Source organism: Hypanus sabinus, chromosome 1 (genome assembly GCF_030144855.1).
Source record: "Hypanus sabinus isolate sHypSab1 chromosome 1, sHypSab1.hap1, whole genome shotgun sequence".
Lineage (NCBI taxonomy): Eukaryota > Metazoa > Chordata > Chondrichthyes > Myliobatiformes > Dasyatidae > Hypanus > Hypanus sabinus.
The window spans coordinates 103,936,939-103,951,819 of record NC_082706.1 but is presented as its reverse complement, the minus strand read 5'-3'; the positions used below and the strand labels follow the sequence as shown (position 1 = coordinate 103,951,819).

The 14,881-nt window shown below is 45.8% G+C and overlaps 1 protein-coding gene across 1 annotated transcript in view; it reads right to left on the bottom strand.

Annotated features, from left to right (window-relative positions):
• Positions 1–10,025: 10,025 nt before the first annotated feature.
• The window catches only part of LOC132396018 (angiopoietin-1-like), a 162,412-nt gene continuing 157,556 nt past the window's right edge, over positions 10,026–14,881 (bottom strand). Inside the window, exon 9 of the mRNA XM_059973321.1 lies at positions 10,026–12,972. Within this exon, the coding sequence (XP_059829304.1) occupies positions 12,812–12,972 (161 nt within the window). The 3' untranslated portion in view covers positions 10,026–12,811. The remainder of the gene's footprint in view (positions 12,973–14,881) is intronic.

Genomic DNA, 14,881 nt, shown 5'->3' with positions numbered 1-14,881 from the left:
GACGCTTCCTCAGTACCTTCCCTCCCACAGAGTGACACCCCCTCAGTACCGTCCATCCAATAGTGTGACACTCCCTCAGTACCGTCCCTCCCACAGTGTGACACTCCCTCAGTACCATCCATCCCACAGAGTGACGCTTCCTCAGTACCGTCCCTCCCACAGTGTGACGCTCCCTCAGTACCGTCCCTCCCACAGAGTGACACTCCCTCAGTACCGTCCATCCCACAGTGTGACACTCCCTCAGTACTGTCCCACCCCACAGTGTGACACTCCCTCAGTATCGTCCATCCCACAGTGTGACACTCCCTCAGTACTGTCCCACCCCACAGTGTGACACTCCCTCAGTACTGTCCCTCCCACAGTGTGACACTCCCTCAGTACCATCCATCCCACAGTGTGACACTCCCGCAGTACTGTCTACCCCACAGCGCAGTGTTTCCTGATTACTCCCCCTCACACAGTGCAACAGACCTTCCTATCCCTCCCCAGCTTTCTCTCATTGACTTGGTGACAAGACGTGGGGCTGCTTCACTATTGCCAAGGCACTATCAAAGTTTAAGCTGTTTGTGGATATTCATGCAGGACCCCATGGATTAAATCTGCCATTCCTTGTGCCCACCCATCTCCCTGGCTAGACGGTCTCACAGAGACTGGTCCACTGGGTTGGTCAATGGACAGTGGTCTGTTCTAAGCTTGCATTAAACAAATCAGGGGCAGTTCCCTTTGCTTGGTCACTGCTTTGAATCCACACCCAAAACTCCTATCACCTCTTCTTGTGAGAGCTGCTGATTAACGTGACTGCTTTCTGTTCCCGTTATAGACTTCCACTATTTTACTTTTTATTCATAGCCTGTGATGTTGACCTCCTGAAGCCCCCTGGAATTTTAGGAATGGAGAGGTCGTAACCCTGACAACAGGCTTTTCACGCCCCCTGTCCAACTGCCTCAGTCAGTGGTGATCCTGGGCACACCTCACCAGCACATCCGTGTGTGTGTGCATGTGTGTTTCAGTGAGAGAGTGCATGTGTGTGTGTGTGTTAGAGAGAGTGCATGCGTGTGCATGTGTGTTTCAGTGAGAGTGTACATATATGTGTGTGTGTGAGAGAGTGCACGTGTGTGTGTTTCAGTGAGAGAGGGCATGTGTGTGTGTGTGAGAGAGTGCATGTGTGTGTGTGTGAGAGAGAAAGTGCATGTGTGTGTGTGAGAGTGCATCTGTGTGTGTGTTTCAGTGAGAGAGTGCATGTGTGTGTGTGTGAGAGAGAGAGAGAGTGCATGTGTGTGTGAGAGAGAAAGTGCATGTGTGTGTGAGAATGCACCTGTGTGTGTGTTTCAGTGAGAGAGTGCATGTGTGTGTGTGTGAGATTGTGCACGTGTGTGTTTGTGTGTGAGAGAGAGTGCATGTGTGTGTGTGTGTGTGAGAGAGAGAGAGAGAGTGCATGTGTGTGTGTGTGTGAGTGAGAGAGAGTGCATGTGTGTGTGTGTGTGTGTGTGTGTGTGTGTGTGTGTGTGTGTGAGAGAGCCTCAGTTTCACAGTGAGGTTGCAGCATCCAACTGATCAAAGCTTGCGAGTAGGGTGTGGTAGGGGAGGAAGATGGAACAGGGCAGGAGGAAGGAGGGAAGAGAGAGCTGCTTAAAAAAAGGTGAAGGAAGTGGAAGGATAAAGGAGGACAGAGAAAGGATGAAGGGAGGAACAAGGAGGAAGGGGAGAAGAAAGAAAAGAGGGTGAAAAAGGAGAAAAAAGGATAGTGAAGGGAAGGAGAGAGGCAGGGAGAAGGAAGAGAGAGGAGGTGACGGAGGGATGTGGGAGAAGGAAGAGAGAAGAGGTCAGGTCAACTTTGTAAAGGTCCCAGTCTCATGAAGAATCGAAGCTGCCTCAGCAGGAATCCCCAACTGATCTCCCTGGGCTGGGCAAGTACACACTGATTCCGGAAGGGTCTGGGTTGATGGGCTGCTCTCTGCCTCAGAGACCGACTCCCTCCACACCCCAGTGATAATTTTGGCAGAGCTGAGAGAGTGCAGCACATTCAGGGGAGGTTGGAGTGCGGAGGGGGGCAAGATGTGTGACAGGGGTCTGGTGCAGTGGCAGTAGAGGTTGAGAGCAAGAGGAGACATTGCACAAGAATCTGGTGAGGCTGCCCTGTTAGAGGAAATATGTCATTAAGGTGAAGAGAATGCAAAGATGATTTAGAAGAATGTTCCCGGGACTCAGGAGGCTGTGTTATAGGGAGAGCTGGGCAGACTAGGAGTTTATTCCTCAGAGCATGGGAGAATGGGAGGTGATCTTACCCTGTAATATGAGAGGGAGAAGCTAAAATCAGGTATATCAGTACTACAGTGGATTAAAGGGAATTATAGACACATGAGAGAGGAGCCGGCCAACACTGACTCGAAGGTGACACTAGCAGGGATGACAGCATAACAGCAATGGCTGGTTTCTGGGAGCAATTCAGAAGGCACAGGATAGTACATCCCAAAGATAAAAAAGTATTCTAAAGGCAGGATGACACAACTGTGACTGACACGGGAAGTCAAAGACAACATAAAAGCCAAGGAGAGGGCATATCGTAAAGCAAAAAATAGGGGGAAGTTTTTAAATGGCAAGTGAAAAGCATTTGGAAGGAAAAAATGGAAAGATAGCCAATAATATGAAATAGAATACCTAACTTTTTTACAGAATCATAAAGAGTAAAGGAAAGACGAGAATAGATTTCGAACTGCTGGAGAGGTAGTAAAGGGGGACAAGGAAATGGTGGATGAACTGAGAAAGTATTTTGCATCAATCTTCACTGTAGGAGATACTACCAGTATGCTGTAAGTTCAAGAGTGTCAGGAACAGAAATGAATGTAGTTGTTATAACTTGGGAGAAGGTGCTTGGGAAGCTGAAAGATCTGAGGTATCCTGGACCAGTTGGACTACACCCCAGGGTTTTGAAAGAAGAGACTGTGGAAGCACCAGTAGTGATCTTTCAAGGATTAGTAGATTCTGGCATGGTTCTGGAGGACTGGAAAATTGCAAATATCACTCCTTTTTTCAGCAATCAGTGGATGTTGGCGACTTGGATTTTCAGAAGGCCTTTGACAAGGTGCTGTTCATGAGGGTCCTTGACAAGATAAGAACACGTGGTCTTACAGGAAAAATACTAGCATGGATAGAGGATTAGCTGATTGGCAGGAGGCAAAGAGTGGGAATAAATGGACTCTTATCTGGTTGGCTGTTGGTGACTAGTGGTGTTCCACAGGAGTCACTGTTGGGACTGCTTCTTTTTATATTATATGTCAATTATTTGGATGACAGAATTGATGGATTCATGGCCATGATTGTGGACAATAGGAAGATAGATGGAGGGCAGTTAGTTTAGAGGAAGTAGAACAGCTACAGAAGGATTTAGACAGATTAGGAGAATGGGCTAAGAAGTGGAAGGTGGAATACAGTGTCAGGAATTATATAGTCATGCACTTTGGTAGAAGAAGTAAAAGTGTGGATTATTTTCTAAACATGGAGAAAATTTAAAAATCTGATGTGCAAAGGGACCTTGGAGCCCTTGTGCAAGATTCCCTAAAGGTTAACTTGCTTCTTGAGTCGGTGGTGAGGAAGACAAATGCCTTTTAGCATATAAAAGCAAAAATGTAATGTAGCTTTATAAAGTACCGGTCAGGTCTCCACTGTGAGCTGTTTTGGGTCCCCTGTCTAAGAGAGGATGTGCTGACATTGGAAAGGATTCAGAGGATTGAATTGAAAATACAGGTGGACTAAGATGTTAACTGTCCTGTGCTATCATCAGTGGGATCATCAGTTGATCTGCCACCTGTCTTCAGGAGTTTCGCCCGCTTATGATCAAGACTCCCTCGAGGTGGTGGGCCAGCAGTGCTAAAGCACCACCTCCCACTGGTGGGCTTAACAACTTGGCATCAGCCTCTATCAGAGCTGTTGGTCGCTTCCATCCAACAGATAGTTTACTCTTCAGGTATCTATGCAGCTACTGAAGAGTTTACAAAAGATGGATACACTGTCTGACTATCTGCCCCTCTGGAAGTACTTGGTCCACATTCATGATGATCCTGTCTCTGCTGCCTCAGCTACAGCCCTGCTGGTTGACTTGATCTCTCGTCCAGTGAAGCCAAGATCACGCAGCCACTTCTGGAAAGTGAACACAATAAAGCCACGGCACTCTACTTCGAATGGATAGCATGAGACCTTCCACCCTCTTTCTCTGCACTCTGATCTTAATTCTGCATACTTGGTTAACTTGCGCTCATGGGCTTCATCGATGTTGTCTTCCCAGGGGACTGTGAGTTCACCAATAACCACTTCCCTACTGGCGTCAGACCAGACGATTATATCTGGACGCAATGTGGTGAAAACTGTTTGCTCCGAGGAACTGCCTTTTCCATCCAGGTCGGCCTTGACACACCAATCATTGGCTGAAGAAAGTATGCTTGATCGTGGGCCTGCGCTGTACACCCTTGACTTAGAGCCTTCTTTCACAAATGGTATGCGATGTTCTGTGCAGCATGGGGCATGAGATAAGTTGTGCTACAGTACTCTCTGCTCAACTGCTTCTGTTACAACTTTGAGAACGTTGTTATGTCTCCAAGTGTACATGCTGCTGGAAAGATTGACTCTGTTCATGAAATTCAGGAGAATGAAGTTGGGAGGTGTTTCCTATAGTGGGGAAGTCTAGGTCCAGAGGACACAGCCGAGTAGAGAGATGACAAGTTAGAACGGAATTCGTTGCTTCAGGCAGCTGTGGAGACCAGATCATTGAGCATATTTAAGGCAGAGGTTGATAGGTTCTTGGTTAGTCAGGGTATGAAAGGTTACAGGGAGAAGGCAGGAGATTGGGGTTAAGAGGGAAAATGTGATGAAATGGCAGAGCCAACTCAATGGTCCGAATGGCCTAATTCTGCTCCTATGCCGCATGGTCTTATGAAGGTATATTAATTCCTGAAGGGTAGGGATAGGGTGAATACACAGCCTTCATCATAAGGTGAAGGAGCCAAACAGTAGATGATAAGGTGGGAGGGGTAAGGATTAAAGGGGAGCTGAGGGACAAACATTTTGCACAGAGGATGGTACATGTATGAGATAAGCTGCCAGAGAAAATGGTTGAGCCAGGTACTGCTCATTTATCAGACACTTGGACAGGAAAGGCTTTGAGGGATAGGGGCCAAATGTATGCAAATGGAAGTAGCAAGGTGAGCACCTGGGTTGCCATGGGTGAGTTGGTTGAAGGGCCTTCCCCTATGCTCGGTCACTCATGCTGGCAATGGATAGACTGAGTGTGGATGATGGCTGAAGGCCACTGTGCCTGCCCCAGCTGAGGATGGGGGTTTGTGTGCCCACTCGCTGTGACCACTGGCAGCCTGGGCAGCAAAAGCAGGAATGAGTAGATCATTCCTGCAAAGTGGGGCCTGCTGCACTCAAACAAGCCAGGAATCAGGTCAGGCTATAGCTCTGTGGTTGGGTCTTGCCCCTTTGAGGGTGAAGAGCTGTGGGTTTAAGCCCAGCCACTGGCATATCATTGTACTGCTGCACTGTCAGAGTTAATGCTAGTTAGTAGGCCAAAGGCAGGCCTACCAAGGGCATGAGCCTTAAGTAAACCAAGGGTATTCTCTCTCTGTGTCCAAATCAACATTTACCCCTTCGATGAATATCACTAACATCAGCTGGTCAGAATTGCAATCCTTTGTGTGGGATTCTGCTGTGCTCTGTCTGTCTGCCACACAGTATCTTGTACATTAGAGGCTGCACTTCAACGTCAATTACAGTCACAGAGCATAGAAATGAGTCCTTTGACCCAGCAGTTCCACGCCAACCAAGCTAGTCCCATTGGCCCACATTTGCTCCTTATCGCTCAAAAGCTTTCCTATCTATATACCTGTCCATGTACCTTTTAAATAATGATACCTTACTGAATGGCATAACAGGCTTAGAGCTAAAAGTCCATCACTATTCCTACCCCATGAGTGTAAAAGTAGCCTGCAGTGCTACTTGAACCCATGCCCCCAGGTGCATTGACAGAGATTGCTCTCCTGTCGTGGTGATCTGTCAGTGCTTCGTTAACTACAGAAAGCTCACGGGTGCGCACTGTCCCACGTTAAATCGAAGCTTGCTCTGAACTCAGGGGCTCTGGCTGCTGCTAGAACCCACTTTTGATTTAAGATTTTCTGGAACTTCATGAGACGTGTTCTCCCTGTGAGAAAACTGGAAAATTATTACTGCTATAAGTTTGAAATTAAAATCCGGGACGGCACAAAACGCACTGAAGATCAGAAGAATCCCTGGCAAGAAGGATGTGGTCCTTGTAAATACACTCCACATGCTGGCTCCAGTCTCTTGCCACAAATTGGAGAGAAATCTCTTTAACTGTTTTCTACTATATGTGTTGCAAATTAATTTTAAGACAGCACATTAAAGCAGAAATTTGCTGGTGTTCAGTATTATTCTACTGTCCCACTGATATTGTGTTACGTCCACGACAATGTAATTTATTAAGTGTTTGTAGAATTATATTTGTTCAAAACTTCATGATCCCAGAACTGTTAAGCCTGTAACTGGACAGACTTCTCCTTTCATTTAATTATCGGAGTGTTTCTTGGCAAACCCCCGGATGGATCTATTGAGAACGTTCTTCAGTTATTTTGTTTTCTTTTGCACTCTGAGCAATCAAGATGTTGACATGGGGAGATACACGGGGTAGACAGGGTCAGCAGCAGAAATGACATCTCCCAATTACTCTGTAGATTTATAACGAGGCAGAATTGGCCAAGGTACTTGAAACACACACAGAAAAGCACAGCTCAAAGCTGGAGCCGTGAGCAGATAACATAAACAATATCCCATTCTCTCCTAAAAGACAACCCCTTGAGCCTGTGCCTATCATTCAGTGAGATCATAGCGAATCTGGGACCCAGTTCTGCATTCCTAGCTGTTCCCTGCACAGCGTTCTGTATGTTTGGTTAATCACACTGTATCCTTGGACTGCTGAGAAGCCAAGGAGATTTACCAGAATGTTGATAGAATTGGAAGGCTGTGGTCATGAGGAAAGGTAGAATAGGTGGGGGTTTTCTTTGGAGCACAGAAGGCTGAGGGGAGAGCTGGAAAACACTGAAGTCTCCACTAAGGCAGTGAGAATAACATCAGCAAGTTTGCTGATAATACTAAGCTGGGTGGCAGTGTGACATGTGATGAGGGATGTTAGGAGAATTCAGGGTGAATTGGATAGGCTGGCTGAGTGGGCAGATATTTGGCAGATGACGTTTAATGTGAATAAGTGTGAGGTTATCCACTTTGGGAGTAAGAACAGGAAGGCAGATTATTATCTGAACCGTGTAGAGTTAGGTAAGGGAGAAATACAAAGAGATCTAGGAGTACTTGTTCATCAGTCACTGAAGGTGAATGAGCAAATGCAGCAGGCAGTGAAGAAGGCTAATGGAATGTTGGCCTTTATTACAAAGGGAATTGAGTACAAGAGCAAGGAAATCCTCTTTCATTTGTACAGAGCCCTGGTGAGACCACACCTGGAGAATTGTGTACAGTTTTGGTCTCCAGGGTTAAGGAAGGACATCCTGGCTGTAGAGGAAGTGCAGCGTAGACTCACGAGGTTAATTCCTGGGATGTCCGGACTGTCTTACGCAGAGAGGTTAGAGAGACTGGGCCTGTACACGTTGGAATTAAGGAGATTGAGAGGGGATCTGATTGCATCATTAAAGATTATTAAGGGATTGGACAAGATAGAGGCAGGAAATTATGTTCCAGATGCTGGGAGAGTCCAGTACCAGAGGGCATGGTTTGAGAATAAGGGGTAGGTCATTTAGGACAGAGTTAAGGAAAAACTTCTTCTCCCAGAGAGTTGTGGGGGTCTGGAATGCACTGCCTCGGAAGGTAGTGGAGGCCAATTTTCTGGATGCTTTCAAGAAGGAGTTAGATAGGTATCTTATGGATAGGGGAATCAAGGGATTATGGGGACAAGGCAGGAATCGGGTATTGATAGTAGATGATCAGCCATGATCTCAAAATGGTGGTGCAGGCTAGAATGGTCTACTTCTGCAACTATTGTCTATTGTCTATTGTCAATCCCTTCATCCCTGCCCCCTGGGTTTCAAAATCCTTTTTTGGGGAAGCAGGAATATTTACTCCATCAGTGTTTTCCAGTCTTCCAGCCCTATCAACATTCTGGTAAATCTGATCAGATACACTGAGGGAGTAAATATTCCTGCTTCCCCAAACAAGGGGTTTGAAACCCAGGGGGCAGGGATGGAAGGATTAGAGAGGTGATGAGAGTGGCAAAACTCACTTCCTGAGGGGGCAATGGAGACCAAAACCTGCACCACAGTTAAACAGTTCTAAAGGTCTGTGACCTACAGGGGCCTGGAAGGTGGGATTAAAGAAGGTCATTTTAATTCTTGACCATCATCAACAGATTGGTGATAACATCCCCTCCTCGCTGAAGTTTAACATTGGTGCACCTCAGGGGTGTGTGCTTAGCCCACTGCTCTACTCCTTCTATACCCATGACAGTGTGGCTAGGCAGAGCTCAAATACCATTCATAAATTTGCTGATGATACAGCCATTTTTGGTAGAATCTCAGATGGAGACAAGAGGCCATACAGAAGTGATTTATATCAGCTACTTGAGTGGTGTCGCAGAAACAATCTTGCACTCAATGTCAATAAGACGAAAGAGCTGATTGCGGGCTTCAGGAAGGGTAAGATGAAAGTGGGAAGAGTGAATAATTTCAGGTTCCTGGGTGTCAAGATCTTGATGATCTATCCTGGTCCCAACATATCGATGCAGCTATAAAGAAGACAGGACAGCAACTATACCTCATTAGGAGTTTGAAGAGATTTGATTTGTCACCTAAAACACTCAAAAACCTCTTTAGATATACCATGGAGAGCATTCTGACAGGCTGTATCACTGTCTGGTATGGGGGGGGGGGGGGGGGTGGATGTTTTGCTACTGCACAGGACCAAAAGAAGCGAAAGAAAGTTGTAAAGTTAGACAGGTCCATCTTGGGTACTAGCCTCCGTAGTACCTAAGACATCTTCAAGGAGTGGTGCCTCAGATAGTTAGTATTCTTGATTAAGAACCCCCATTACCCAGGGCATACCCTTTTCTCACTGTTACCATCAGTAGGAGGTACAGAAGCCTGAAGGCACACACTCAGAGATTCAGAAACAGCTTCTTCCCCTATACCATCCAATTTCTAAATGGACATTGAACCCACGAACACTACCTCACTTTTTTTAATACACAGTATACTATTTTTGGTTTTGCACTATTTTTAATCTATTTAATATACATATATGTACTTATGTTAGTTGATTTACGTATTTATTTTCATTCTCTGTTATCATGTATTGCATTGAACTGCTGCTGCTAACAAATTCTCTGACAGATGCCAGTGCTAATAAACCTGATTCTGATTCTGACAATGGGCTGAATAGCCTCTGTGTATTTTAAATATTCTATGTGACTCTAATCATTCTCAAAATGAGCAACTGTCCCAGAGATGGCGGCAATTTGTGGAAAATAAGTTCCACGTTTCAGGCTGTCTGTTTAAGTGGCACATCATCACCTAAGCTGACTTCTCAAACAGCCAGCTCTAACTCATCCACCACCTTTCATCATCAAAGGCTGATCAGCAGCATTGGTAGAAAGTCTTGTAGAAATGGAGGATGTCACAGAGTGCTTGAGTGGTAGTGGACTGTACTGTAGGGGAGTCGGCTTGGGGCAGGGTTTGCAAAGCTTCAGGTGGAAGGAGAGTGAAGCCGATCCCATGCCTCAGAGGCCTGTGGCAGCACAAGCTTTCAGTGAGTTACCTTAGACGCTGGGAGCGAGGGAAAACCTACCCACGAAAAGGTGCCCCAGCTACAGTCTTCGAAAACCACGTGATGTAATTTTACTTGTTGGTATCCAATTGTCCTATTAACAACACAACACAGAAAGGTGTCTGAAGTTTTCAGAAATCCTCTTTATAAAATACATGTTCAGAGAATATTGTTAAATTTACAAAGCTGCCTGCACCAATAAAATGAATGTAGACTTCTCTCAGTGCTTTGCCAACATCCTTCATTTCCAGCAGACAGCAGTTCGGGAGCTGATAGATGAGAGTGGTCCGAGATGAAGAGAGCTCGACTGAGTAATCCCACGACGTGTTGAGAGAGGGGTTGGCTAATCCGAACAACCACCCTCGATCAAAGAGCCTCCAACAAACCTGGATGGGGACAGGAGACTCAGATTCCTTCCCACCCTGAGCAGTCCTCTCCCCATAATGTACCGCCCAGTTTATTTAAGCACTGCCTTCCAAGACACGCAGCTCCTAATATTCTGCTTGTGGAGTAGTGCAAAATGCAACGATAAGAGGAAATACTGGATATATTCATGAGGTCACGGCGTATAATGGGAAAGGTCACCAATCTGAAATATTAACCGTTTCTCCCCCCACAGACACTGTCTCACCTGCTGAAATTTTCCAGCACTTTCTGCTTTTATTTCAGATCTGCAGCTGTTTTGATTGCTACCTAATGTTCACCTGACATTGGAGTGAGAAAGAGTTAGGAAAGCAAGCAGTCTGTTTGCAAATGCTGTTTTGTACTCAACCGATCAAGGCAGAGTTATGTAAAAAACTGTTCCTTAGCCCTCCCTAGTAGCTGCAAGAAGCTTGGTGCTCTCCTGAATGTAGCAGCTCAGTTTGTTAGCACCCACACACCCACCTCCCAAAGTTGTCACCCACTCCTCCATTCATCCATTGTCATCTACAGATTGTCCCAGGGTCATTTTGTGATGTCCTTAAATTGGGATGGTTCCACGGCCTGGTGTGTGTCGAGTGGGGACGTCCATTAACTTCCATTCCACATCAACAAGGTTTCCTCACCATCTATAATCAGATGGTTATACTCAAGCCTGTCACTTTGTTTTGAATGAAAGAACCCAACCATGCTAACATTAGCAATAGTGTTGAACAATTAACATGGAATCAAGCTCTCTCTGAAAACGGGTATTTGGATTTCACTTCCATTTGGTGCGTTATGCACATGATGTACACAGCACTAACCCTCACCCAGAAATGGTGAAAAACGCCTAAAGCCAAACAATGGTATTTTGCCAATTAAAACAAGAGTCAAGAGCTCGACAAGCAACACCACTGCTTAGACACAGCTGGGAAGACAGCCAGTCCTCAGGGAAGCTCTGAAGTAAAACAGGAAGTACTGCAAAGACCGGGCGGACCAGGCGTGCCTGTGGAGAGTGGAGCAGAGCCAACATTTCAGATCTGAGACCTTTTACCAGACCTGGATTCTCAAAGAGCCTTAAGAGGGCAATGGAGGCCACATTTAAACAGTTCTAAAGCTCTGTAGATGCAGGGATTGAGGAGAAGGATGTGGGTGGGACACAGGGACTTCCAGAGGAGGACATGCCGTGCCTGTGACCAGTGAAGGATGATCAGGGGACAGGGACTGATATTACTCTTGCAGTCTCCATGATACCGACCATTGAAAAACATGGCTGGAAGATGTGTGCAAGGCATCCCATTCCTCCGCTATGTGCTCCTGCCTTTTCCAAGAGAAGGTTGGAGTCTGTCTCCGAAAGCTCTGATTTCTTTTGGGAATGGAGGAATTACGCGAGGGGTGACCGGTGATGTTACCGGATGATGCCAGGGCTGACACTTCAATAGTGTGGACTCAGCTGTTCACAAGAAAGTTTCTGTGATCTGAGTAAGGGAACCAAATGTAGTATATCCAGGGCAGTCGATGATACGGTACTGGGTTGTGATGGGGATGTAGGAAGAGGGTTCGGGGGATATGTAGACTGTCTGTGAATGGGCAAGGACATTGTAGATGGAAGATAATGTCTCTCATTTCTGTAGAAAAAATGTATTACAAAGAGCAGAGCATTTCTTAAGTGGTGAGAGATTGAAAGGTAATGGTTTTCAGGTAGATTGAGGTGAAAGTTAGCAAGGTACAAGGAACACAATGGTTATGTTGGTCTCATTGCGAGGGGCTTTATGTACAAGGTACAAGGAACACAATGGTTATGTTGGTCTCATTGCGAGGGGCTTTATGTACAAGGTACCAGGAACACAATGGTTATGTTGGTCTCATTACGAGGGGCTTTGTGTACAAGTGGAATCTTGCTCAAGTTTCACTGGTTTGATTTTGAGGATTGGGAATTTGTCATTGAACAGAGATTAAACAGATGAGTTTGTTCCTTGAGGTTGGAAGAATGAGAAGTAATCGGAATGAAACGTGCATATTTCCAGTTTTCTCTTTCTCCACAGATGTGGCTCGACCTTTCTGCTTCAATTTGCCTCATCTTTTCTCTTCTTCTCCAACCACAGTTTCTTTAAAGTTACATTCACGGCTTTGGTCTCCACCCAGTCACAGACACTCCCTCTATTCTCTCCACCCCCATCTCCAGCAGTGGGTACAAGTCCCCTCCACTCCATCTCTACCTTCACTTTTTTTAGCCCAAACCTGGTAACGCCCTCATAAACTTCTTCAGAGCAGCCAAACCCCCAGCTACCAACCCAACCCCTGCTGGGGGGGCCTGTCTGCCTGCAGGGCTCCAAGGCGGACTGAGACAGCCCTAGTGTCCTTTGCTCACTGGTTGTCAGAGTCAGGTGTTCATGGGACTGTCGGGCTGGTCTGGTTGTCTCCACAGAAAGGGCAGTGTGCAGAGAAGCCGGAATCTTCCAGCGTTTCAGATCCTTGGGAAGGGAGAGAGCAGAATGTGAGTGGGAAGCTGGGACCAGGGATTGCTCTGATCCACCTCCAGGTTAGTGATGGGCTTCAGAGTGAGCAGGAGGTTTCAGAAGTTTGAGGGGCGGATCATCATGGTGACACTACGGAGGGAGTAGCTCGGACCCTTGAAGTAATGCCATTTGATCCCATTCAGCTTGCCCAGCTTCTGTCCTGCTGAGTAATAGATTCCATTCAGATTGGAAGGTCCACACGCATCAAACCACCAGCCTAGAAAAGTAGAGATTAATATGATGAATTGGACACAGGACAATGCATTCACTGGTTCACAGGATCTGTCACCCAACCCCTTCTCCTTCCAGTGGGTCCTGTCTGCAATGACCATGGTCCTCCACTGCCACACGAGTCATTCCAGTACATCCCCAGTTCCAGTTTAACCTGCTCCCACCACCGTTACAGACATTGAATCTGGTATCTCTGTGACTGTCCACTGGTCACATGGTTTCATGGGAGAGGTCATGTAAGATTGAAGTATTTGGTAATTTCCTCTCTCAGAGGGTGGTAAATCCCTGGAGGGTTTGGGCAGCAGGTTTATTGGGGGTAATTGAATAAGTGTTGCACAATGTTTTGAATAAAAGATGAGGGAATGTAAGGCTGTGAAATACTGACACAAGGCGAGATGAGGCTGGGGCTGATCAGCCATGGAATGGCAGACTTGAGTTCTTGCTCCTATCTACATAAAACAGAAAAGAACAGCATGGAAACAAGCCCTGCAGCCCATAGGACTGTTTCAAACATGAAAGTCAAATTATCATCTGCCTGCAATGTGATAGATATGCCTCCACTCCCTGCATATTTGTGTGTCTAACAGTCTTTTCAACACCACTACGACAACTGTTTCCACCAGCACCCCAGCACTGCATTCCAGACATCCACCAGTCTCCGTGTAGAAAACTTGCCCAGTGCATCTCCCTTAAAATTTCCCCTCTCACTTTAAATACATGTCCTCTAGTGCATGAAATTTCTAGCCTGGGGAAAGATTCCGACTATCTAAGCTTCTCAATTTTATAAACTTCCATCAGATCTCTGAAGCTCCAGGAAAACTTCCCAAGTTTGTCCAACCTCTCCTTGTAGCCCTCAACAAACCTGACAGGCAATGGGACTGCCTAGATCCTCTGGTCAGCTCTCCTCAAAAACCTGATATATTTGAAAGGCTCCATTTTCCTGTCCCCTCCCTGCTGCAAGGGGACCAGGGTCGACTTCTCAGCAACCATTCTCTACAACTGAAGCTCCAAAGCTGGTGACATTTCAGCAAACCTCTCCCCGAATGCTGTCATCCTCACACGAGTGTGGATTTAGACTCAATGCCAAATCAGTTACCATATCACCCATGCTTCTCTCCTCTGCTTTTTAAGGCAAATTCCCTCTTTTTTGGAACAGTTCTATCATTTCACTACATAGCATCCATGCCAGGACACCAGACTCAAAAACAGTTACTGACCAAAGCAGTAAGGCTGATCAAAACCTCTCCCCACTAACCCACCTCTCAATTCCAACCACTACTACTCTATAATTTCTGGTCAGAGTCACCTTATGTACTCCTGTGCCTTGACTCACTTTATGGACATACAATCAATCTATGTATATAAGCTATTTTAAGTATTTATATTTATTGTGTTTTATTATTATTCATGTGTTCTTTATCTTATTGTGTTTTTTTGTGCTGCATCAGATCTGGTGTAATAATTATTTCATCCTCCTTTAAACTTGTGTACAGGTTAAACCATCTTCATCTTGAATCTAGGTCACATAACTGGAGACACTGTGTAACAAAGTGGAAGTATTTATTCTGTGGGACTCTCAGAGTTACTTAGCACAGAAACAGGCTCTTTTGATTCAGCTGCTCCATTCCGACCAGGGTGTCCACCCAAGTGAGTCCCATTTGCCCAAGAACCTTCTAAACCTTACCAGTCCATGTCCCTGTCCAATTGCTCCATTCCAACCAGGATGTCCACCCAAGTGAGTCCCATTGCCTGTCAGGTTTGTTGAGTGCTGCATAAAAAAATTAACTGAAATGCCACATTCCAAACAGAATTTATTGAAAAATATTGGACTTCTTCCAATGAACAAAACCATTAAACTGGTCAATGAATTTCTTCCACAGGGAAAGCTCTTACAC